Raw genomic sequence first — 27,422 nt, forward strand, 5'->3', positions numbered from 1 at the left:
CAAATATTAAATCAAATGCTGGAATTGATTCTGACTCCATAAATTTACTGACAGCAACAGAACAACCATCTTTTGTAACTATCCAAATGTACTGAGAATCATCACCAGACACAACCACACAAGATCCTTGAGGATCTCTACTAATAGGATATGAATGTAGAAAGCTAATATTATGTGGAGGTTGGAACACTTGTGCAATTTTAGTTGCACTAGGTCTGTGCCTGTAGTCTTGACTCCAACAGCTGAACAAGCATTCATTAAATATTGAGGGATATTTGGGATCCTAAAAAACATACAAATCATCACTCACAAGAACATTGGTTATACAGACCGTGGGAAAAAACCGAGGTCTTCGTCCATGCTTGATCTCTTTGCTAAAGTCCACATCATGAATGATACCAGGTAGGTCTCTGTGGGTCATCAACTCAAACAAAGTTGTACCTAGTGAAAACACATCAACCTATAGGAGACAATGCAGGTCCAGTAAACAGTATGCATCAGTAGCTATATCAAACTTGACAAAAAAATCAAATTACCTTTTCAGTTAGAAGTTCCTTTCCTAGATATAGGATATCTTCTGGTGCATTGTGCCCTGGAGTAGTTGGTCTCTTACTAAATCCTTCAGGACCAATATAACAAGCAGTTCCTAAATCAGCCAATTTAACCAATACTCCTGAACCATCTTCACCATTCTCACATGCTGTACATTCTAAAGTATTGTGTGTGAGTTCACTAATACACCTATGATCAGCATCTGGGAAGGCAAACACTAAAATGTTTGAGGGTTTGATGTCACAATGAACAATGTAGCGGTCTTCATGTAGATAACCTAGAGCCCCTCCAATCTACACACAAAAATATTAAAACATTTTTTTAATATATACATGTATATAAGAACAGACTATTAGCATGTGTGTGCACACATTTGTGTGGATGTGTATAGGTTACACAGGTGTATGATAAGTCACAGCCAGTAGAAAGCGTCACAAATTTTTACATTTGTACAAGCAGTTAAACCAATTATTTATGCATTGAAAAATTGTAATTTTGTAACAAAATTTAGTTTGTGTAACTTGTACACCTTTTATAGTGTGCCAATGAGTTTGTGTTATTACAGCGCTTTGATAAAAAGCGTAATTCTTCTAATCAAATCTCTGATTCACCAGAACAAACCGTAAACCCTCTGCATAGTCTTTGTAAGGAAACTATTACAGTGCTATTTTTTAACACAAGGCAGTTACGCATATTCACAGCTGTATGTACTGTACATAATGTGTACCTGGTATAAAATCATTGCTATCGATGCAGGACAAACTGGATGACCTTTCTCTCTGTATTGTTTAGTCACATCGTGTAAACTTCCTAATAGAGCATATTCAACAACAATAGCTGGTGGTGTTACAGTTATTCCAATAAACTGTAAAACGTTGGGATGATTAGCAGACAACAGTTTGTTCAGTTCAATACGAGTCAATCCATATCTGATTGCAAGATTTTCTTCAGATGCAGCAATAGTCTTCACTGCAACTAACTGACCAGTGGAGTATTCTAAATTCTACAAATTACCAAGCTCATTTAAATTTCATTCATTTATACATACAGTAACAACAGAACATATTTGTTTCTATTTATTAACAGCATGATCAAGGGCAAACACTATCATTAAGTTGGCCATCCTAGGGATCATGGGGAAGCTAGCCCCATCCCAGTAACAGCCAGATGGCCTAGAAGTTGAATGAGAACCTTGGAGGTACTTTACTGATTAGCGAGCCAGACCATCACCAAGGAATATGAGAAATTCCACTTCACACACAATAAATGTTCTAGGTACTTGTACATGGTATTGGAAGCCATACCCATACCCATACCACCACAATTAAAGAAAACGAGAGGGATAAAACTGCTTCTTGTATACGATTGATCTTTATAGGCATTACGTGACTCAAATTTATTTCATCAATAGGGGTAGAAGAATGATTGGTTGTTGCAAAGCTCTTATGGTGTGAGAACTGCCAAAATACTGCAGCTTGAATATCTACTCTTGCATCATCTTCAACCACAGCAAAACAATGATGCAAGACCTCCTCAGAAAGGGATTGCAGGTCATTATGATACGCAATTTGGCAGTCAGATCTCTTATATCACTATGGTGCAACATAGAGAAGGCACCATGTGTGCAGCTAAAAGCATGGGACGCAGAATCTTTGCCGCACACACAGTGAGAAGGTAGAGTAAGCTATCATATTGTGTTGAATTATAGACCCATCAACTTTTATCATAATAGACCCATCATCATTCGAGACCCATCAATTATTCAACACCTGACATATATTTCTATTATAATGTTCTATACCCCCAAAGACTAAAAGAGACTGGACGTTTATACCACACCTGCTGTAATTCAAGGCAATACTGTATACGTTTCACTTGTGAAAAGAGAAGCCATATACCATGTAGAAAGCAGTAGAACAGGTTTCAAAGAAGGCCAGAGATTGCAATAAGCTTTGCAATGGATAAACCAGCACAGATAATGTATGGACAGCTGTACAGAACTATCTGTGTATTCACTTATGCCAGCAATATCAACAACTGCTACAGCTAATCAAAACATTGCCACACACCATAAACCATGCAGCAGCATGCATCCATGTGCAATGTTTTGCGGTATCAGAAATATGCAATGTGGTTATTAACCATGTGCTTGATTCACATGTGAGATTCATTTTCTGGTATCTTGTCACTTGAAGCAATACAACCGGTTACCAAAAGTGATGAAGCTACAGAACAGATCCTTGGGGTGATCACACAAATATCAGACAATGTACTAAGAATTGTTTTCATATACATATAAATTATACACATTGCTATACACCACTATGGCAGCAGCAGTAGCAATTGGTCACCATAAAAATATGCATTTTCACTTAGAATACAATCTCACTTTACCTTCAATAATGTCATCTTGTCCACTCGGCCATATCCACCTTCTTTTACAAACTTTTGATTAATTAGCAATTGACTGTTAATTTTAAAATTTGGAGTCAGATCATCAAACGCCTGTAACAACACACAAGCATACCATAAACTGGTTAACTATATAGACACACATACCATATCTGGTGCAATGTGCTTAATCATGAGATTTTCACTCTGACATTGTGGACATTCAACACCATTCATCTCTTGTACTTTTCTCAGACAAAAACCCACAGAAAAGCAAATCACATCATTAATGTAATCTGAATGTTCAGAACTGGCCAAGCCTACTGATCCTGCACGCTGGTCACCGAAACAGTACGGACAAGGAATCAATTGGAGCAGAAAATCGTCACTGTAAATACCTCGATCTAGTAATCCTTCAAACCAATCTCTCATCACTTGGTCTATTAGTTCTAACACATGAGCTAGAATCTGAGCACTGAAAGTTGTTGTGCATATAAAATTTTTGTCAGTATCATTTACAGTAACAACAGAATAACCAGGGACATGCACTATAAACCCTTCTCTGCAATGACACTCCAAATAAGTGCTACCAAAATGATCGGCATATTTGATTCTTCCATTGGATAATTCATCACTGATTTTGTTCACTCTCAGCAAAACATGGTTACCAAACAAAAGATGGATCTTCTCTTTGCCATACTGCCATTGAAACAAGGTTCCATCTACTATCGCTTGATTGACAGTCAAACAGTCTTTCACTGTCACATTCTTTCCACAGCTCACTAATATCCGGCAGAAATATTTGGAAGATAAACACCTAGAGATAAACCTTGGCCAAAATGACACTGGGACATGTGGAGCCATGAACAGTCTTCTGTAACAGGATTTGTTGCTGCAAAGATATAGTTTTTGTCCAGACATAACGTTGATGTTACTAAAGTTAGTTGATTCTTTTGGTGGAAACCGAAATGGTTGGAAAGGGGTAGTTTGTTGACTGTCATCCAATAATGCTGGAATCAAGACATTTTCTGCATTAAGCTTAATAGCAATCTCAAACTTGCACAGTAACACAAGAAGCAACTCAATGTTAACATTTGTAACATCATAACTTGTAAGAGTATCATAGAACTGTTTGATAGTAATATGACCATTGTGTGCAACTAGAAGGAAATATAACATTATAGTATGTGCATATGTTAAACAATAAATGTGACCAAATTAGGCTTCCACGCACATCCAGTTTTACAACTTGGAGAGATGATAACTCAGTGTAGGAGTATGCTATCAGCTTCAAATTTTGACCTGCACTTTTTCACTGTTATGGAAGCATTGTGTCAAACGTTCAGGTCAATAGCTTGCTGGAACATCATGTTACAGTTGGTCAAAGTCAAAGAATTGGATGTGTGTGGAAGCCAGGTTTTGTCAAATTTGGTCACAAATGTACTATACCAAAAGCATTTATCTGTGGTAATGGTGACACTATCACTGCAAGCACATCACAAAACCACTGAGGGTCTATGAAGTAATACTCAGCCAATATCCCCGAGTCAAAGTGTAACAGAAGACCTAAATATGACAAAAGTACTTTCTATATACATTTCATACTGGCAGGTCATTGCTGTGTATACATAAAAACAATAACAACAACAAAAAGTTATAACTACTATGATGAGTGTACTCTGACTGTCACAGTTTATTAGAACAGTCACACAAAATTAAAATGTTTGTCTTACCAGATCAGCTTACTATGTAATGAAATCACTTTTCACCTAATCAAATATGTTAATTGTGTCCTACTTATAGGAGGAGAAGTACATGTATAAAATACTATATGAAACTTTCCAATACGCTTTACTGATGTTTTATGAGTGGAATCATTTGATGTTACTACAAATCGTGACTAGAACTGCAGGCACAAAAGTCATGAAACATTGTGTATACTAAAATCCATTTATGGTTTCTGGCAAAAGATCTGTGCAGGAAAACAAAATAAGATACAAAACAGCTTAGAAGACATATTTCTAAGTGTATCTGGCTAAACAAATGACCTTCATACCTGTTTGTGGTTCGGCAGCATTTTAAAGTCTGTGTACATCCCCCAGTGTCAAAGGTAAACAAAGAAAGACTGACAACAAAGCTTGTCTCAGTATAAGGCATATAATTGGTAGTGTTACTAGAAACTAGTTTTGCTACCAAGCCTGCTTGGTCTGTCTACTGTTGCAAATGGAGACCAGATGGTTATTCTTTAGAACACTTGGATAGCAATTTGTAGTGTGGCTGTAACAATCGTTATTGGATTTTATCATTGTTACCTAGTTTGTCATCTATTGTCTGAAATGGCTATTATGTAAACACAGAAAGGTTTCTTTACCCACATACCATGGCAACAAGCATTGGTATAAGACCATTCCCATTTGTCTCTTAAGTGAAAATTTTCTATACACATTCACATACTGACCAAAAAGTGATGCGTGCCACCTAAAATACCACCTTTATCCTACAGACATCTTATGTGACAAAAATCACTTTTACGGAATAATATTAGTTTATCTAACATCAATACAGCATTACAAACAAGAAAACACCTACAGGTGGTTGGATATAATTTTTTCTGTTTTAAAAATCACAAAAACTCGAATTTTCGTCTGCCAGTCAGTCAGCCAGCCAACCTGCCTCCCTTGCCTGGCAAGGTTGGAGACCAAACGAAGCAGCACATTTTACACCACAATAAAAAACTCACTAAGTGGCATATGCCTTTTGGGGTTCTGATGAGTGTGAACCCTTCATGTCTTACCTTTCCTTTATCTTCAATCAGGCTGGTCATCTTTCTTTTTCATGCAATGAAACCATATTGAATTTCCATATCTTGAATTTCCATATCAACACCTTCCTTGGGCAACATACAAATTATTTAAAGCGGTTACGCTTGGTAGATACCTGTAACTTCATGATATGTTCAAGCAATGCCCATTAACTATCTTGGTCGATTAATAACAATCGAGCATGGGGACCACACCTCTTAATAATCTATTTACTCGATAACGATGACCACACACCCTTGAGTTTGTTGCATGGGTATCCCTAATGCTAATACAGTGAAAATATAAATTAGTGACATGTCCCCTGATAGGTGAAGCTGACTCAAGATACTCTAATACAGCAGTCACTCTAATAAACCACACTTGTATAGCTGTATGTTATAACAAAAACCAAACAAACTAGTATTATTAATTTAAAAATGAATTAGAGATCCAAGCAATAAAAAGTAGTGAAACAAGAGATGAGTGATGGTATTACAGCAAGCTCGGTGGGAAAATGGTGGAAAATGATTGTTATAACATGCCAATGTAGGGATTTTCCCACTGAGCTATACTGTAATACCATCTTTCGCTACTTTTTATCACTTGGATCCCTACTTCATATTTAAATATACTATTTAAAGTAATTCAGGCTACTGGCACAGGTTGCCAGCATATTTTTATCTCTATCATATATATTTGTAATTGTACCCTTGTATGTATGCTGTAAAATTAAATAAACAAACACATACAACACACTCACACACACATGCACACATTACGTACATATGCAAAGCAAAAAACACTAGAACTTTGGTTGCTATATACACAGTGACACCTACTCAGAAACAGAGAGGCACCTGTGCGCCACTAAGGTGCTAGGAGTCAACTGCAGGAGGCTGTACCAGGTGAAGGTGAAAGTAGGTGAACTTTACATGTTGTGCAAGACATGGTTAACACACACATAACACACAAAAGCAAAAAAAGCAAAGCCTTCAGCTGCTGTGCTAACATGGTCATGCCTACCCAGTGAACCAGACACCTGTGTGCTAAGGTGCTAGGTAGACAAATCCTCCTTGGGCAGGACTAGTAACCTACAGGAGGCTGTACCACATGTCCCACAGGTGAAGGTGTGGGTATTTGAAGTCCCACCTGGACCTTTACCCGCTGTGTGAGACATGGACAGTTTCCCCAGTTAATACCAGGTACCCATTGATGTTACAGCTGGGTGGGCTACTTTCCCAGTTGACACCAGGCCACCAGGTCCCCATTTAAAAAGCTGGGTAGACCGGAGCATTGTGAGTAAAGTTTCATGCTCAAAGAAACAATAACGACACCAATTACACACACACACACGTACGCACGCACACATACCTGCACAACATGCACACACACGCACATACACACATGCCTGCACAGCATGTACGTACGCACGCGCGCGCGCACACACACACACACACCATTGTCCTTTAAATACAGCAAACTATAATAGAGTTCCTGCTTATCCATAGCTTGTAATTCCTTGATAGTCTGCAGCTTCCTAACACATTACATGTTTAAATAACACCGAATATTTGAGATGCAACAAACTTTTGTAAATCATTAAATTTCACTATTGGTGGCTGTTTGTGTCTTCTAATGGATGCTGCTTCTGCTAGTATGAACTCTTGAAGTGTTTTGTATTTCCTAGGAATCTTTTGATCAATTAACTTTAATTTAGGATACCTTGAGTCTATAAGAGAAACAACACAAAGTAATATAGCGTAGGCATTCAAAGGCACCACTTAGGGTTTAACTTGCATATTGCCTAGGCAATATCATGGGAAGCCTTATCATATTGTTTGTAGGCCTTGCAGTTTTTGCATACATTAACTATCCATTTATGATGCAACACATTTCGATTGCTTAATTATTATATATTATGTATACCGGTATATATACTATGAACTTTCATTTGCTCTCCCTAAAATAATTACATTTAAAAATTCATGTACCTCCTCTAAGCTTAATTACTGTTGAAACAGTGAGGTATTTTTAAGATATTCATTTGACCAATAATCAAATTTACTTGTCTTATGTACTTTACTACAATACAGATATCATTTTAAAACATGTGCGGTCAATATGCATGTAAAAAAGCAACATTGACATAAATGCAAACCCTTTGGCAAGTAATAGATTACGATGTAAATATACACAAAAGTTACATCTACACTCTATGACTTGAGATCATCCATAACAATATACAGTGCCTTTGTGGTATTGTGTCATTGTATCTGTGTACCTGTGTCTGACTGTCTGTTTGACTGCCTGTACACACATGCATGTCTATTTCAGCTTTGCTGTTTATCATAGCTTCTCCATGAACACAAATTACAAACTACATTACTTGGTCAATTGGAGGGAAAGAGAGGGATGAATGAATCTTGTGTACAAATTCATTGTACATGCCGTGGTAATGCAATATATATCACATACATCAACATCACAAATGATGATAAACCTACCTATAGTAACCATCATTGAAGATGCAATATCATAGAGATACTTGCGGAGCTCAATAATAGGTTGCAAATCTGTCCTACTTTGACCACTATCAGGACAAGCGACAAACTTTATTCCCTTAATATCAGGATAGTATGGTGAACCACTGCAGTAATTTGTCTGTATTAACTTGTGGAGATCTTCACACACTTGTATACGTTGTCTGCGTAAAATCTTATCCACATGAGTACCAACAATAACAACTGCAGCGTCTTTAGCTTTAGCCTGAAAAAACAATCATTACAAACAGTGACACATCCAGACTACTAAAAGGAAGAGTTCCCCTCTGAGGCATGATGATAACTAGTATAGCTAACTCTATATAGTTGTTCATTTACTATTAAATCTTAGAAGGATTTGAAGTGATAAAAAGCCTGGATTTTAAAGTTGTGAAATCAAGGTGGTGGCCAGCTGCAATGATGTTAATTTAATAGCACATGGCCATTATTAGCATTAACATCAATGCAGCCATTTCTTGGCTACCATCTTTGATTCACATCTTTTTAAGTTCAAGGTTTGAAGGCTACACCTTGTTCACAGTTTGGCAGGTTTTGGATGGATTTCACTGCTTTTTGTGTTATATGGTCCTATTGACTGGCTTTGAGGCTTGTTTTCATCCACATTTCTTCTTATCTACAGATGCAATAATGACAGTTGAGCAACTAACGGTATTGGTTCAGTGGTTCACGATTTGGATGCTTAAGTGTGAAGGTCCTTGGTTTGGATCCTGGACAGCTTTTTGGTGTACCTTCTCAGTGACTGTTTTATTAGAGCATTTCAACCCTGCTATTCAACACTAGTTTGGTTTTCTTTGTAGCTGTCACTTGCATTGTTAAACCACAAAGGTATGATGGTTAATCTATATACAGACTGATTTTTAAGTTATTCTCATAAGTGGTTTACCCTGTAAGTATGACAAATTATTGTCTTCTACACAAATAGTCATCCATAACTCTGATAGTGTTTATTGAATTCACACCAAACTTATTTAGTACCTGAATAACCATAATGTACACCAAATTTTAAGACAATTGAGTTATGAGCTTGTGTTTTATAATAACTTTTGTACAATGTGTGAAAAGAAGAAGATAAATCCAAGCCCCTAAAACACGAACAATATATACTCAACTTTGAGGGCTCATATGCATATTAGTATAGAGTGGCCGCATAGCACATAAATAAGTATGGTGATTTTGTACACTTTGTGAGAAAAGACAAACTTGACACACAGACTGTGCTTCCAATGAAATTAATTTTTAATATAGTGCCAGACCTTTGGTAATCTTTATGGCCATAATACATTGAAAATTCGTCAATCTCCCTGAGGCATTATTTTACTTCATTAAAACATAGTTTCAAATTAAATGTATTGTTGAAAGAAACTACTTGGTTTTATTTGAAGTCAATAGGTAGTTTCATTCCAAAGTTATGATCACTTGTATTATAGTATGTACAAGTTGAACTGGATCCTGAAAAACAGCTAAAAGTGGATTTTTTTCTCAAGAAAATTTCAGCCAACCAGATGATTAGTGGTGACAGTAAAAGTGTCAACACAGACATATGTAATTTAGCTCCATGAAAAAATCGGGAAATGATTTAGCACTTTATGGCTTCCCCATAGGAAATGTATAGTGAAAATTTAATTGACCATAAATATTGTGTCAGACATTTGAACGAAAAGATTTTGAAATATTTTTAGTGGGTCAAGCAGCACGCCGAATGGTCGATCATCCCAGCCAATACGAGTTCTACCACTGGATTGCTTTTATAGACATGCCTAAATGCTTTGATGATGGGTCGGAGAAGGTAGCGTTGCTGTTACGTTTGTTAATGTAAATGGACAAATCCTGAAGATATCATGGAAATACTTCACCATGTGTCACAATAGAATCGATTGTGGGATGTGACCAAAACCTGCCAAAATATGCGATGAACATCTACTATGCCAAACTATGGTGAACTACGTGTGAGTTACTTTTTTAAACTAGTTTGTGTGCATTCAGGCTACTAATAATTCGTGCAACGCGTGTTAATTACGAGTCCTAGTGTACACGACTAGAAAGTTCCATAAATCATTTAAAGCATTGCCTTACTCATGCTATATGAAAAATAAAGCATTGGCGCTTGGCCTCGCTTGGCCTTGCTTGGCCTCGCTTGGCCTCAATGCTAATAAAGCACTTGGCTTCGCCTCGTGCTTTATTAGCATCTCAGCCGTGCACCTTGTGCTTTATTTTTCATATAGTACTTGCGGCAATGCTTTAACATATACATAAAGTTACCTGCCCATTGGTAATTTACATCCCAAGGACACAGAATTTTATGACTAAAAATGATCATAACTTTGGAGTGCAATAAGCTATTTACTTCAAACAAAACTCTTAGATTAACATCTTTAATTTGGATTATGTTTTAACAGGGTGAAACAATTCCTTAGGGAGATAAGACAGAAATCAGCACAAAAATGACTACAAAGGTCACCAAAGATCAAATCTGTGATGACACTATATCAAAAAATGAATGTCATTAGGAGTACAATTGATATGGAAAGTTTCATGCTATTCTCACAATTCGCACTATGCCACTCTACTATATCTCAAATTTGGTATGTAAGGTGCCAAAGGTGGAAGGCACATGGTAGCCTGGCAATGCCTGCCCCTTCACATAAAGGAGATGGACACTCTAACATTTTTTTCCATATTGCACTCATGGCGGTGCTTCAACTAGTATTATTTACTTCCTATGCATGTGAAGCGTGCCATTCTTACTGCCATTATTGTGACATCACTGTTTAATTACATTGCTACAACTCTATATTGCTAGAGTGACCCCTTCCTCTCTATGTGAAGGGGTAGGCATTGCCAGACTAGATGGTTGCAGTGCAAAATCATCTCATTTGTAGAAGGGAACATTAAGTTAAATATGTGTAAAAATATTCTTCCTGGTAATATACTGTACCAGTTTTCTGGCCACATGACACAGCACACTGTGTCTTGATCATATCATTTGTCTTGATTACAAAGTGTTATTATCAACAAATGATAATTATTTTAGAGGTGTTTAATACTTAAGATGGTGGTTCTGCAGCAGTTTTCAAATGATATTTGCAACAAAAGCAGATAAAATGAGTTTTTGCCAACAATAACTGTTCTAACTTCACCAAATTTAAATACTTTGATTAGAATGGTAAGGCTCTTCTCACAAAGATGGGTTCCATGGAACCCTTGGAATCCACTGGATCCACTGTTGGTAATAACAAATATGACATATGCAATTGTCTACCTGGATGCTCAATAACCATTCTTTCAGTTCCATTACTCCTTTTATACTATCTGTTACACGCCAGCAAATCACATACAAAGCCTTTCTGGTAAGAAAACACTGGTGTGTAGCATAATACTCCTCCTAGATTTACAGATATGTATATAACTTGTATTTGAAATACACAACAAGGTTTACCTGTCCAGCAAAGTCCCATGTGTAAAATGATATTATTTTGTGTCGATTATTTTCATCTCTCACTGGTTCATCCTGTGATCTTGAATAATACCAAACATCTTGATCAACTCCAATAGTATGTTGAACATCTGAACAGTAGAAAATATATTGTTAAATCATATAACAGCAGTAGTACTTTCCTTACAGTGTGGCTTACATATATGGATTTGTGTACCTTACAAGCAGCAAAATATGTAAACTCATTGCACTTGCAGTATGGTAGTACTGTATATTAGAGATCATGGAGGTCTGCACCTACTCACAAAAAATGACTATAAACCAGTCTCACAATACCTTCGTGGCACTGTGGTATAGCCAAGCCCAAAAATGCTTTTAGTACCACCTGAAATACTCCCAATAAGTTGCTAATTTTTTTTCAGTTATTCAGTGGAATTTTCTACTGACTAACTGACTGACAGGCAGACTGATGCTTTCACATAAGCATAACCCAATAACAGCTAAACCTACAGGCTATTTTGATTTTTTTTTACTGTTATTGTTATTGTTATTAGCGCTTTACAGTGACCAGCACTGAAGGTCTGACAGTAACATGTGCTGCAGCCTTAGGATTACCTAACCTAATTGCAAGGACTTAGACTTAGTGGCTTATAGCTGAAAAAGTGTAACAGAAAAGGGGCCAAAGTAAGGAAAAAAATCCCTCCCACCCCAGGATTCGAACTGCAGGTCACCCAATGTCTAGTCGGGGCCACAGTCAGTCTCCTCCAGGAGGGATGGATTTTCTGCCTTAAACCTAAAGTATTTATTGTTATTAGCGTTTTACAGTGACCAGCACTGAAGGTCTGACAGTAACATGTGCTGCAGCCTTAGAATTACCTAACCTAATTGCAAGGACTTAGACTTAGTGGCTTATAGCTGAAAAGGTGCAACAGAAAAGGGGCCAAAGTAAGGAAAAAAATCCCTCCCACCCCAGGATTCGAACTGCAGGTCACCCAATGTCTAGTTGGGGCCACACTCAGTCTCCTCCAGGAGGGATGGATTTTCTTCCTTAAACCTAAAGTATTTATTGTTATTAGCGCTTTACAGTGACCAGCACTGAAGGTCTGATAGTAACATGTGCTGCAGCCTTAGGATTACCTAACCTAATTGCAAGGACTTAGACTTAGTGGCTTATAGCTGAAAAGGTGTAACAGAAAAGGGGCCAAAGTAAGGAAAAAAAAATCCCTCCCACCCCAGGATTCGAACTGCAAGTCACCCAATGTCTAGTCGGGGCCACACTCAGTCTCCTCCAGGAGGGATGGATTTTGAACTGTTCAACGTTGCTTCAGCTTGACAGGTGCTCTTTGGCATACCGCAGTACATACAATGCATCCTTCAGAGACTTACATGTGTCCTCCATTGTGTCCCATTATCTTTGCTGACAGTGCAAGGTATCAATTTGTGGTAGCATCGCGTGATTTATTCCCTACATTTGTATTGGTAAGTTTTTCAATGTGACTGGAATGGTCCTTCTTGTAATGTTCTCCATTTGTAATGCCATGTAACAGGCTGAACATAGCTAAAAATGAAACATAATTTCCACTTTGTTATTTCAGTAATTGATAGTTGGGACACACAGTCAGATAAAAACAACAAGCCTGGTGACATTCTTTCTTCTAATGTGGAATGCGCAGGTTCACCAGTCATAATAATGGCAAAAAAGTAAACAAACAAGTACAAGGAAAACTTATAAAGTTTGATCAAAGGAATATAAGTAGTGAAACAAGGGAGCTTGCCAACACCTGAAGATATACTAGTGAACATTTAATCTCTAATTCAGTCTTGGTCTTGGGTATAGACTGAATTAGGGATTAAATATTCACTAATATATTTGCAGGTGTAGGCGACCTCCCTTGTTTCCCAACTTTTTTTTTCCTATGATCCCTAATCAAACTTAAAATTCCAAATTTTTCCTTACACTTGTTTGTTTACTTTTTTGTAACATTATTATAACTAGTGAACCCACACATATCACATAAAAAGAAATGATGTTTTCATCTGAACGCATACCCCAGCTATCAAATATTGCTTTGAAACTACAGCGGCCATTACGCTTCGCTTTCAGTTATGTTCAGCCCGTTACACAGTGCTACAAACATAAAACAGTAGAAGAAGCACCTCTGCAATCAATCCACTGAGTCACCACAAAAAATATGATGATTCACGTGCCCCAACTATCAAAAACTGTCAATTACTGCCTTGAAAGTGCAGTGGCCATTACGCTTCACTTTCAGCTATGTTCAGCCCTATTACACACTGCTACAAATGAAGAACAGTATTAGAATCGCCTCTGCAATCAATCCAGTCACCACAAAAAATACAGACAATCCCTGTTTACAAATGTACTGCAGGGAAGCCATGCATCGCGCTACCACGAATTTACACCTTGGGCTGTCAGCAAAAAGAAATGGGACACAAAGGAGGACAAAGGTAAGTCCCTGATGCGCGCATTGTATGTACTGCGGTATGCCAAAAGGCACGTCTCAGGATGAAGCGACATCGAACAGTGAAACAATTAGGCCCATAGCCTTAGCCATTATCGAGTTACGTTTGCCTGAAGGCATCAGGCAGGCAGGCAGGCAGGCAGGCAGGCAGGCAGGCAGGCAGGCAGGCAGGCAGGCAGGCAGGCAGGCAGGCAGGCAGGCAGGCAGGCAGGCAGGCAGGCAGGCAGGCAGGCAGGCAGGCAGGCAGGCAGGCAGGCAGGCAGGCAGGCAGGCAGGCAGGCAGGCAGGCAGGCAGGCAGGCAGGCAGGCAGGCAGGCAGGCAGGCAGGCAGGCAGGCAGGCAGGCAGGCAGGCAGGCAGGCAGGCAGGCAGGCAGGCAGGCAGGCAGGCAGGCAGGCAGGCAGGCAGGCAGGCAGGCAGGCAGGCAGGCAGGCAGGCAGGCAGGCAGGCAGGCAGGCAGGCAGGCAGGCAGGCAGGCAGGCAGGCAGGCAGGCAGGCAGGCAGGCAGGCAGGCAGGCAGGCAGGCAGGCAAGCAGGCAGTTATTCAGCAGAAAATTCTACTGAATAGCTTTTTGTTTAAATTTTGTAGCAATTTATTGAAAGCCTTTAGGATCATACTGAAGGCACTTTTGGGCTTGGTTATACCTAGCCAATACTGCCAAGGCACCAGGATGGTATTGTGAAGTTGGTTTTTGGGTGATTTTTTTAGCTACAAAAACCCAAATTTAATTTCCATGATCCCTAATATACAGTACTACCGTGCTGCATGATATGGATCTGAGGAGGGTAAAAATCCTCCATAACCCTTCTCTTGCCATCCTTACATTTTAAAGAAACTCTCACATCAAAAACAGACTGAAAATTTACACTCTATTAAAGCATAGAAGACCAACAGGTACCTACAAGACAAAGATTTTATAGTTGCACTTTAAATGCGAAGACTGCACACCATAAAGCTATTGAGTAAATGAGTTTAAATATACTATGACCAAGATACACTAACAGAGCAATCACATACCCTAATAAAACATTCAGTTGACTACTATTTCTACTGCATATTCAGTCCCTTCTTACCTTCTGGAAACACTACCATTCTGGTGATTTTTGAATTTCTTGTAAATCCACCTATGCTCCAGTCGTACAGATAATGTTCCTAAAGCTTTCATTACTAGAACTATTAAACTAAAAACACACCTTTAAACTAGAACATTTATGTATAATGTAAAAACTAAAGTAAGTGGACAACTTTTAGAGGTGAAAGTGTGGTTAAGGCTTTGAAAATTAGGCACGGTGGTTCCTGGTTTGGTTTGAATCCTCTTTTTTAACATTGCTGGATACATTTCTACATACGTATGTGTGACTGTTCTATTAGAGTATCTACATCAATTGCAGCACATTTATTTTCCAATTTTCATACAGATCAGGCTGAGTTACACGCAAGTTTAGAATTTTACAAGTACAATATTTTGTCACCACCAAAATGGTAAACTAAGTTGAAAATCAGTCTTAAAAACTGTAGCTCAAACCTTTTATTGTTTGAAAGAAATCAAATTAAGTGTTTTGATAGGAAATTGCAAACTCTTGTGATTCCTATTACTACGTACTACATTATGTATACCTGTTTTACCAGTTTGATAACCTGTTTTACCAGTTTGATAAAAAGAGATAAAGATCACACAAACAAGCCTGTCTAACAGTCATCTCAGCCCCACGTTCATTTAAAAACCCTGAGACAAATATATGTAGCAAACCCAGCTATATGGTAAAATATCTAGCTAATAAAAATCCAATATGCAAAACAGTTGATGCATAATGATTCTTACCACAATCCTCTTGGTTCATTCTATCCCTCCACCCAACAGGAACTGTTGCCATATTACCAGCCCATCTTAAGTGACGTAGCAAAGTTGACTTGCCTCGTCCACTCAGCCCCACAAACATAAGTCTAACAGATGGGTCACTAACAGCTCTAGAAACAACAACTGTAAATACACAGTACTCTCCCACATATACCTACTTACTCATCTTTATAAAACTTTAAGAAATATCTTTTTGCAGTTACTGTTTTGCGTTGATCAAGTTCATAGAGTAATTCATCGAGTATATTATTGTATTTAAAATCCTCTAATCCTTCCAAATTACAAATTTCTAAAGGAATGTTGCGGATAGGATTGTCACTTATATCCAGTGAACATAGCTTTGACATAAGATCGAGATGACAAGGTGAATCTCGCAATTGACAATTATTGACTTCCAATTTTGTGAGATTAGGGAAAAAGACATGTTCAGTGTTATCATTTTCATGCAAAGTAAGTACCAAATTATCTGATGGTAGACAAGTGAAGTTTAGTTTATTCAGGTTGCGATTGTGTGAAAGACACAGTTCTTGTAGCCGTGGCAGTTCACAGTGCAACATATGACCACATGCTAATGCACTTTGTGATGCAAAGCAGCTGCACACAGGGGAGATGACAAAAGGTACTGTGTCACTTGAAGACAACCGGTTGTAGCTTAAATCCAGTTTTACTAGTGCAGCTGGCAACTCTTGTATACAACAAGCTGTTGTCAATTTGTTCTTTGACAGATCTAAGATTTCTAACTGAGGAAAGATACAAGCAAAGCAATGTGGAAATTCTGATATGCTGTTTTCATTCAATATCAAATCTTTTAACTTTGAAACTTTTCCATCTTTAAAAACAGCTAATTGAGATATCTCTCTGATAGGCCTTTGATATACCGCAGGCTTAGCATATCCCTGAGACTCCACAAAAGAAGTAGGTAATTCATTGGAGAACTTAGTCGAAAATATTTCTTTAAGGTTTGTGGAGCTTGCACAAAAGTGGCATAGACTGCGAGACTTCCACCAATTTTCTGGAAGACATCCAAGTGGATTGTATGAAACATTTAAATGCTCTAAATGTAAACAAGTGAATAATTCATCTGGCAAGTAGCTAAGGTTATTACTAGAAATATCCAATTGAGTAAGAATTTGTGAATAATGTGACAATTTGTCAAAAGGCAAATCACTCAGTTGCATATTACTAGCACTTAAAGTTCTTATACTTTTGAGCCTAAAAATAATTGGAGACAACATGTTGCCAATGTAAGTGTAAGAAAGATCCACATTAGTGATTGGAAAGTTACCATGCTCTCTATAATTCTTATCAAATTCTATTAATATGTCCATCATTGGATTAGCATCATCATTATAATTTATCAAAATTGATGAAAGTGGTGTAACTTTTTCTCCACGGCTCTGTTCACTTCCTTTAGGACAAAAGTTAACAATTTCTGTTAGTGTAAATCCTGAGAAGGCAAGTAATGCTCTAAATGCATTTACACACTTCTGCTCAGTAGCTAAGTGAAAGGCACTCCATCCATCTTCCCTTATTCCTAGCAAACTATTTCTTCTATTTGCCTTTGTTGCATCTGGTCTGCTGCCTCGGCTCAATTTGGGATTCATCAGTAAGATCTGGTGTACCATCTCTTCAAAATCTAACTCAATAGCCCTAGTAACATACCACTGATACTACATACGAACTACTACCAAAAAATATTGCATACCATTGGAGAAGTTCTTTGTGTATGTAAATAGGTACATTCTGTGTTTCAATATAGTCAGTTGATCTGCTGTTCCATATCTTCTGTAACAATTCTGCAGGAAAGTGAGGGACATGATACAAAACTGAGTTACCAATTGTTTACTGCAAAATGAAAAAGTAAAAAACACTGTTTGCAAAAATATTTGCCAACACTTTCAAACCACAAAACAATTGCTATGCACAACTCCAATATACATGTATTACTGAACTGAAGATTTGTGCAATATTGCTAAGGAGCAAACAAGAATTAGGCTAGTGGATAAACTCATACTACAATTTCATTACAGAAATTTAAACTGTTAATTCTTCACATAATTTAAATGCTATATAAAAATAATCCCTAACCAAATAGAGCTGTGAGACGATCATAACATGACAAAAGTGCAATATTCAGTGGAGTCCTGCCATTTAGATCTTGAGTGGTTGGATTAACACTTCTCTTGAACAGCAGGTAAATAATTTTCCGTAAGTTTTTGTAATTGGATGCAGGAACGAAAGACTAAAGTGTTACCATACACAGTTTTAATTTACATACTCAACTATACCTCCAATGCAGCAGCGGCAACATGTAAGGCGTTCTATACCAGGTAAATATAAACAGCACATGACAATTAAACTTGTTGTCACTCACCCATCCATTCTCAGGATCCACATATGTCACATCCACTGCAAAAGATATGTATAACCATAAAATTACGTATGTAGTACCAATATCACTCATAATATACACATCACATGTGAAATAGTGCTTGGTTGTAATTTGTGACAATGTAAAGACCACATACTGTATTTTACTAGTTAATGGTCTGCTAACTTTCAGCTTTCAGCAAGGAAAAGTATGTGGCTACTATCGGAAGGCAGCTACTATGGGTTTGGTTTGCAGCAATCTTGTAGTGTTTACATAGAATCTAGATTGATTGACCTTGTTTAATCATCCTTTCAATACTTCAATTCACTCAAAAATGTTATTTCAAGAAGAAAACAGCTCCTTTGCATGGCTTCTGTGTATTGCATCAGCATATTCAATTATAAGCCATGGCTCTTATCCAAGGGTGGCTCTTACGATATTAATTTATGAGGCTGCTATCTGGGGGTGGATATTATATGAGCTGCAGCTATTCAGCAGTAAGATATGGTACGTACTTATACACTATTGGTATGATCATAATAGAATACATGCCATTACATGGTTATGTACACAAACTTGATATTATGTGTGAAACAGTGTCCACATTTTAAAAGGGAAAGGCTGGCAGTTATCTTTTTCTGTCCAAGCAAGCGAATAAATTGTAAATATCAAGGCATTGCTAAACCTTATAATTCTAGAATATAGTCTGCTGTCTCTTTGATTTCTAATAATCTCCTGTCTACATGAAAATATAAGGAATTGGATTTGTGTGCATTTTACCAAGGAATTTTAAGGAATCAAAGAAATAATAAGTAGTGAAACAAGGGAGGTCACCTACACCTGAAGATATGTGGTATACTTTAGTCTATATACATTAGGGATTAAATGTCCACTAGTATATCTTCAGGTGTAGGCAACCTCCCTTGTTTCACTACTTTTATTTCTGTGATCCCTATTCAAACTTGAAATTCTTAATTTTCCCTTATGCTTTTTTTGTTTACATTTTTTATAACATTACTATGACTGGTGAACCAGCACATACCACATTAAAATGGATGGAATGATTGTTTTCGTCTGAATGCACACCCCAACTATCAATTACTGAAATAGTGAAGTAGCCATTGTACTTCATTTTCAGCTATGTTCAGAGTGTTACAAACAAAGAATACTAGGAGAAGGACCTCTGCAATTAATACAGTCGCAACAGAAAACTCGAAAGATTCCCATCAAAGATAGGGAAGCCATCACATGGCATTACCGCGAATCAACACTTCGCTTTGTTAGCAAAGATACATATGGGATACAAAGGAGAACACAGGTAAGTAAGTCCTTGAAGCATACATTGAACATACTGCAGTGTGCCAAAAGGCACCTGTCAGGCTGAAGCAACATCGAACAGTGAATAGCCCTAGCTGTTATCAAGTTATGCTTGTCTGAAGGAATCAGACAGTCAGTCAGGTAGTCAGTCAAGCAGTCAGTCAGGCAGTCAGTCAGTCAAGCAATCAGTAAGTATAAAATTCCACTAAATAAAATTAGCAACTTTTTCGGAAGCATTTTAGATTGTACTGAAGACACTTTTTGGGCTTGACCAACACTGCCAAGGCAACATGAAGTTATTGTGAAGCTAGTTTCTGGGTGATATTTTTGGCCAGAAAAGCCCGAACCTTCATGACTCCTAATATACAGTACTATTATACTATATGATAGTTTGAGAAAATAACTGTTACATACCATGGGGTGAGTTTACCAGTGTCTCCACAACTTTAACACTGCAACACTCTATTCCTTTGTGTAATACTTTTGCAAGAATCATGTCATGTGATTCTAATTGCAGGTCTTTATCCATAGTATCACAATATGTCAGGTAGTCTTCTATCAAAGATATGTTGTCATCACATGCAGCTACTATTAGACTCATTTCATCCACTTCTGTAACTCCTGTCCCCTTCTCTAATGGCTCTAAGCAACAAACATGGTTTTTACATGATACTCAAACATTCCACCCACTAGCTTCATTTACACATATTAAGCAATATATCAAGATACATGATAGGGTGTTGTATAGCCAAAGAAGCTGGCAATCCATCGCAGTGTGTTGTTAACAGAGAGAACAATAATACAAATTTCATGCATGCACATACAATTCCCATGCTAATGGAAATGGTGAAATTCCTATCCAGGTTTGGTTGTCACACCAAATTCACCCGAATTTTCAAAACAAGAACTAGTAATATCCATATTAACTTTTAAAGAAGTGTACACCTACATACTGCTGGCTGCAGGCTGGCTTTGGGTACAAACCTGAAATTCGGTAATTGGGAAAATTGGGGTGGTGCATGTATTTCTTATGTGTCCATGTAATTATGTTAAAACAGCAATGTGTGAAAATGAAAGATATATATTCATAGACACAGTCTTTACAAGTAACTGCAATAGTTTTTAAACAATCAAAATGATATACATTTTTAGAGTCACCAATTACATATGAAGATCCTGGGGTAACAGTTTCAAGTGATTTTGCAGTGAAGAAAGGTAAAATGAGTGTTTTGTCACTAGTAGGGTTTGCAATGAGTACTTCTTTGACTGATAAACTAAGTGAATTGGAGAAAAACATGGCAGCAGCTCATCAAGTAATATATTTAGGCTATTCAAAAAGGGGGCCGGGGCTCCATAGAACCCCCTAAATCTGCCCCTGGAAAGGACTACAATGTATTTATTTATGAGTAACAAATTTAAGCATCAATTAGTAAATTGATGTATTATGAAATAACAATTGTCTACAATCATTGATAACACTGTATGAATTGTTATGGTACTGAAAATCTTGTGCGGCCAGGATTCCAAGGGAAACATGATTTTCACACATATGTAGCTCTTTGCATGGTCCCTCTCAAAATTAGACCATTTTGACAGTGAAGCTGTTCCCAAGTAGGATGGGTTACACACTATTTGAGCAAACTTGCTATGATATATGTGGCCAAAGTTTCATTCTTTTTCTTTACAAGTGCCTAGATCATTCTTCCTTTTGCACACTTTGCAAAAATCACTATAAATCCAATACATAACCACCTTTACATTTTGGCACACGTAAAGAATATAATATATACATGAATTCATGCTCCAAGTTTTGATAAATGTTTACCATGGGTTCACATTGAAAAATATCAATTTTTTATCAAAGCTACAAAATAAAACTTTGAAAAATAAGTCTGAACACAGATTGACGATTGTAGTAGTGGTTTAAAAGAAACTGCAGTAACAGCTTCAGAGTTACAACACAAAAACATAGAAATCATGGATTCGGATGTCCTAATAAAACAATCACCAGAATCCAAGAAGTAAAAAAATACACATGAAACTTTAAAAGTTGTCCATGATTCCAACCAGTGACCTCTCTGCACAAATCCATAAAATGAGCCACCACTGCCAGTTTATTCACCTCCCTTGATTTCTACTTTATCAATGAAAGTTCTGCATATATGATCCAGTTTGAGAAAACCGGTCTTATCGCCCATGTCAGCAGATTTGATTTTTGACCCAGGACACAAAGCTACATGAATAAACTATCTAATTCCACAATCAGAATCAGCTGGACTTGAGTGGTCTGGTTTTGCTGGCTGCTTTTCCCAAGCCCAGTGGCGATCCATGTATGCGGTGTAGGGCCTTAATGGAGCTCTGGTCAGCCTGGGGATGACTGTATGTAGCTGTACAGCTCTGTGGTGTTGAATAAGTACCTCTGCTGTGAATTTACATTCATTTTAGCCAATTTTGATACCTGAATGGCCCAAAACTTGGCCTAATTCATCCCTACACCTTCCTTTTTAATTTTTGAACACCATATTGCCCGCCTTCCAGGCCCCCTACCTCCCACCCCTTTTGCAGCTCGCCTGATACAGTCAACCTCGGTTTTAAAACTATCTAAAATGGTGCATGGGAAACTTAGTTGTTGGCTACTTGCACAGTGGATGCTCTGGAAGGTAAGGAATTGGTGTAAAACGTGTGAAAATTTGGTACACATAGCTTCAACCATTGGCAAGCTACAACACACTAAATACTTAAAACCGGCATTTCTCGATACTTTTAAATAGGCAATAAGACTGGTTTTCCCAGACTGGGTCACATATAAGTTTGTAATTTAGCCATTCTACTAATGGAAGTTTTAAAATTTTCTAGAACATTCTATGTGTGTTGTGTATTAGAAGTTAAAAAATGTATTCACTTTAAACACACAGTCTAAATAATAATAATGCAATGTAACTTCTTTCTTCAACAATTATAATTGAGACTGTAGAAAATGTAGTTTAGATATATACAATCTCCAAAGCCTGCCATAAGACCACCCTTGGCATATATAAAGTGATATCCTCAACCGCAATAAGAAGGAAGTGTGATATCCATGCAATTGTCTTAACATTTGGAATACATAAAAAGGATCAAAAGTTAATTTTAGCACCAATTTTTACATGCACTGACTTGGTAAATTATTGCCTAAATAGTGGTTTGAAACTTACAATGCAAAATCATATATACATTTGGCATGATTTTAATATTGAAAAAAAATTAATGGTTTTATTTATGTGATTAAGCCAGGCGATACCCACCTTTGCACATCACTTTCAACACTACTACCTCTGCACATGTGCAGATTTTAAAGCTGCAAGGCACAATGTTGGGCAACTACTTTACTGTACACAAAGCATTTCTTTTTGTCTAAGCAAGCCTGCATGTACATGATCCTTCATGTTTTTCTGATCCTTTTAATGCCAGTAGCCTGCTGTCACTGTCATTTAGAATAATTATGATACCCTGCTTACATGTACTTAAATCACATATCAAAAACAAGAAACTAGGTTGACTGCTACATACTATGAGGTGAATTTACTAGTGTCTCCACAACTTCAATGCTGCTAAACTTTGTCACTTTATGTAATGCTCTTGCAGGAATGGTGTCACATGATTCCAACGGCAGATCTTCACCTGTCTTATCACAATATGTGACCCAGTCTGAGAAAACCGGTCTTATCGCCCATCTCAGCAGATTCGATTTTTCACCCAGGACACAAAGCTACATGAATAAACTATCTAATTCCACAATCAAAATCAGCTAGACTTGAGTGGTCTGGTTTTGCTGGCTGCTTTCCCCAAGCCCAGTGGCGATCTGTACGTGCGGTGTGGGGCCTTAATGGAGCTCTGGTTAGCCTGGGGGTGACTGTATGTGGCTGTACAGCTCTGTGGTGTTGAATAAGTACCTCTGCTGTGAATTTCCTTTCATTTTAGCCAGTTTTGAGACCTCAATGGCCCAAAACTTGGCCTAATTCATCCCTTGGCCTTCCTTTTCAATTTTTGAACACCATCTTGCCCGCCTTCCAGGGCCCCCGCCTCCCACCCAACTTGCAGCTCTCCTGATATAGTCAACCTCGGTTTAAAAACTATCTAAAATGGCGGGAAACTTAGTTGTTGGCTACTTGCACAGTGGATGCTCAGGAAGGTTAGGAATTGGTGTAAAACGTGTGAAAATTTGGTACACATAGTTTCAACCATTGGCGAGCTACAACACACTAAATACTTAAAACCGGCATTTCTCGATACTTTTAAATAGGCGATAAGCCCGGTTTTCCCAGACTGGGTCACATATGTTGAGGAGGCTTCCACAAAAAAAGATTTGTTGTCATTACATGTGGCTAGCAGTGGACTCTTTTTGTCAGTTTCTGCAACTATTATACCCTCCTCATGCAAGACAGTTCTTTACAACATACCCAGCATGTACATCACTTCACTCAACATAATAAGCTACCCATGAGTGAATTATAGGCATTAAATGTCCACTAGTATATCTTCAAGCGTAGGTGACCTCCTTGTTTCATTTCTTAGATCCCTAACCAAACTTAAAATTCCCAATTATTCCTTGTACTTGTTTGATTACTTTTTTGTAACATGATTATTACTAGTGAACCTGTGCATACCACATTAGAAGAAAGAATGGTGCTTTTGTCTGAATGTGCACCCCGATTATTATCAACTACTGAAACAGTGAAGTGGCCGTTACACTTCATTTTCAGCTATGTTCAGCCTGTTACAAATGAAGAACTGATAAGGACCTCTGCAATCAATCCAGTCACAACGGAAAACTTGGATAATTCCCAATACAAACCTAGGAAAGTCATCACATGGCACTGATGTGAATTGACACCTTGTGCTGTCAGCAAAGATAAATGGGACACAAGGGAGGATACAGGTTAGTCCATTAAGCATGTATTGTACATACTGCAGTTATGTCAAAAGGCATCTGTCAGGCTAAAGTGATGCTGAACAATCAAGCCTGTACCCTTAGCCGTTAAGGAGTTACATTTGTCTGAAGGCATCACTGAGGTAGGGAGTCAGTCAGTCAGGCAGTTAGTAGAAAATTCCATGGATTATTTTAAAATTTGAAACAACATCTTGGATGCATCCCAGAAGTTACTTTTAGGCTTGGTTGTACCTAACCAATGTTGCCAAAGTACCATGAAGGTATTGTAAGGCTGGTTACTATTTTTTTTGTATGAAAGTGCAAACATTTATTATCCCTAATATACTCAGGGTGCATGTTTAGATGCACATTTAATTTTATGATAATGTCTGATGTCATTTTTTCCTTTGATAGGGAATGTGCTGGCATAAATTGTTACAAAGAAAGTAAACTAAAAATACAAGAAAAATTAGAAATTGAGTATAAGAATCATATTAATAAAATGGTAATGAAATGCTTATGTTTTCAGTAGACATTTATTTACCACTTCAGGGATGGTTCTAGAAAATTTTTGACTGCTTTCAAGTTGGATAAATAGAAGAGCAGCTATTTTATCCATGCATGGAAGGTCATAGCCAGGGAGCCTTTTTACCATTACAGTGGCAGGTCTATACCTTTTCGAAAAATGAGGTTCCACCCTGAGCCATGTAGCTATTAATTAGCAAGAAGTAAAATTCACCTCATTACATTGTTTCATAGCTAAATTTACCATTCTAGACCTTATATGAAACCATAACAACAATTTCAACATATTCAATCACTAAAAACAATATTTCCTTTAGACCAGCTTAATGCACTGGGGAAGCAGTATTACATGGTTTCGTGACAGAGGGAAGTAATTTATGAGATTTGACCACTAAACTATATTTTACATTGTAATCACTTTAGTAGTAAAATACGTACTTATTGTATTAAAATAGCTATATAGTCACTAGTATATTAAAATTATAAAATTAAAAATGAAGTAGGGATCCAAGCGATAAAAACTAGAGATGAATGATGGTAGCTATTACAGCACAGCTTGGTGGGAAATTCCTACTTTGGCATGGTATAACAATTATTTTGTGTTCAATGCCAAAGTAGGGATTTCCCACCTATAGCTATGATGTAATGGTTTTTATTATTTTTTTTATTATTAATGCTTTACAGTGACCAGCACTGAAGATCTGACAACAACTTGTGCTGCAGCCTTAGTTACCATCGTTCATCTCCTGTTTCACTACTTTTTATCGTTTGGATCCCTACTTCATTGTTAAATTTATAACTTTTAAAAAATTTACTAGTTTGTTTAGTTTTTGTTATTAAAGGCATACAGCTAGCTATGAATATGTGACTGTTCTATTAGGGTGACTGCTGTATTAGAGTATCGAACAACTAGCCTGCAAAGATGTGCGTTTGAAAAGGGGTGTGGTCATCATGGTTTCGATTGATTACTAGAGCATCCCGAGTCAGCCTACCAACTTGAAGGTGTGTGGTCACTAGCTATTCCGTTATAAATACAGCTAGCGTAAAAGGGGTGTGGTCATTGTGGTTTCAATTGATAATGCATAGAATAAAGAATGGGCATGATCCTGTGACCTATCGTGAAGATACAGGTGGCTATCTAATACCGGTATCTCCGTACCATACAGTAGTATTTAAGCACCTTAAATAATGTTATGGCATCTATTATGAAAGTGTTGATACGGAAAATTTATGCCTTGATATGGTTTCATTGAATGAAGAAGAGGACAAGCCACCTGATTAAGATAAAAGAAAAGACAAGGTGCAGAGGGCACACACTCGTCAGAACCCCAAAAGACACACCCCACTGGTGAATTTGTTATTGTGGCGTAAAATGGTGGCCATGTGCTGCTTCGTTTGCTCTAGGCTTGCAACTGTGGTCAGTCAGTCAAGCAGTCAGGCAGTCAGTCTAAAATTCGAGTTTTGGCGATTTAAAAAAATTCTATATCCAGCCACCTGTAAGTATTTTGTTATATTTAATGCTGCATTATGTATTCTATGGCCTAGTATTATTCTGTAAAGGTGATTTTTGTCTCATAAGATGTCTCTAGGATGGTTTTCAAAGGCAGAATTTTTGGCAGTGCGTGAAATTTTCACCCGGATCCCTACTTAAACGGTACTACCATACTGTTTGATACTGAAAATAACTGACTGGTTTCCAGAAACCAGTGAACCCCTCCCCTCCCAGAACTGTGCCTGCCTTACTTCAGTTGTGGCTATACTATTCATTCAATACATGTGAGACAGTGTGTTTGTAACAGTTAAAATACCATGTACACAAATACTACTGGTGTGAGTTTAATAATTATTATAAATGGTCACACATGCGTGATTAAGCCAGAAAAACTTGATTTTTTGTTTCCCATACTTCCCTATACATCACTTTCAATACCACTACCCCAATTTCAGTGTTGCTGCATTTTGTCGTGTGTGTATACCCACCCAGCTGTAACATCAATGGGTACCTTGTATTAACTGGGGAAGCAAATGCCAACTGTCCATGTCTCACACAGTGGGTGAAGGTCCAGGTGGCCCACACCTTCACCTGTGGGACACTCCTGTGGTACTAGTCCTGCCACAGGAGAATTTGCATGTGCTGACTCCTAGCACCTGAGTAGCGTACATGTATCCCAGTGCTGGTTTACTGGGTAGGCATGACCACGCTAGCATTGCTAGCGTGACC

At 37.7% G+C, this 27,422-nt stretch overlaps 1 protein-coding gene across 1 annotated transcript in view; it reads right to left on the reverse strand.

Annotated features, from left to right (window-relative positions):
* LOC136267333 (uncharacterized) overlaps positions 1 to 27,422 on the reverse strand; it is a 42,322-nt gene that overhangs the window by 1,260 nt on the left and 13,640 nt on the right. Inside the window, exons 7-25 of the mRNA XM_066062438.1 lie at positions 20,182 to 20,409; positions 18,454 to 18,488; positions 18,368 to 18,400; positions 18,168 to 18,321; positions 17,785 to 17,875; positions 16,242 to 17,729; positions 16,044 to 16,189; positions 11,742 to 11,869; positions 11,565 to 11,687; positions 8,249 to 8,510; positions 7,332 to 7,473; positions 7,202 to 7,281; positions 4,393 to 4,509; positions 3,112 to 4,103; positions 2,947 to 3,057; positions 1,280 to 1,555; positions 537 to 845; positions 332 to 460; positions 2 to 283 (exon numbers count right to left, since the gene is read on the reverse strand). Coding sequence (XP_065918510.1) covers positions 2 to 283; positions 332 to 460; positions 537 to 845; positions 1,280 to 1,555; positions 2,947 to 3,057; positions 3,112 to 4,103; positions 4,393 to 4,509; positions 7,202 to 7,281; positions 7,332 to 7,473; positions 8,249 to 8,510; positions 11,565 to 11,687; positions 11,742 to 11,869; positions 16,044 to 16,189; positions 16,242 to 17,729; positions 17,785 to 17,875; positions 18,168 to 18,321; positions 18,368 to 18,400; positions 18,454 to 18,488; positions 20,182 to 20,409 — 5,126 coding nt within the window. The remainder of the gene's footprint in view (position 1; positions 284 to 331; positions 461 to 536; positions 846 to 1,279; positions 1,556 to 2,946; positions 3,058 to 3,111; positions 4,104 to 4,392; positions 4,510 to 7,201; positions 7,282 to 7,331; positions 7,474 to 8,248; positions 8,511 to 11,564; positions 11,688 to 11,741; positions 11,870 to 16,043; positions 16,190 to 16,241; positions 17,730 to 17,784; positions 17,876 to 18,167; positions 18,322 to 18,367; positions 18,401 to 18,453; positions 18,489 to 20,181; positions 20,410 to 27,422) is intronic.

Source organism: Dysidea avara, chromosome 9 (genome assembly GCF_963678975.1).
Source record: "Dysidea avara chromosome 9, odDysAvar1.4, whole genome shotgun sequence".
Lineage (NCBI taxonomy): Eukaryota > Metazoa > Porifera > Demospongiae > Dictyoceratida > Dysideidae > Dysidea > Dysidea avara.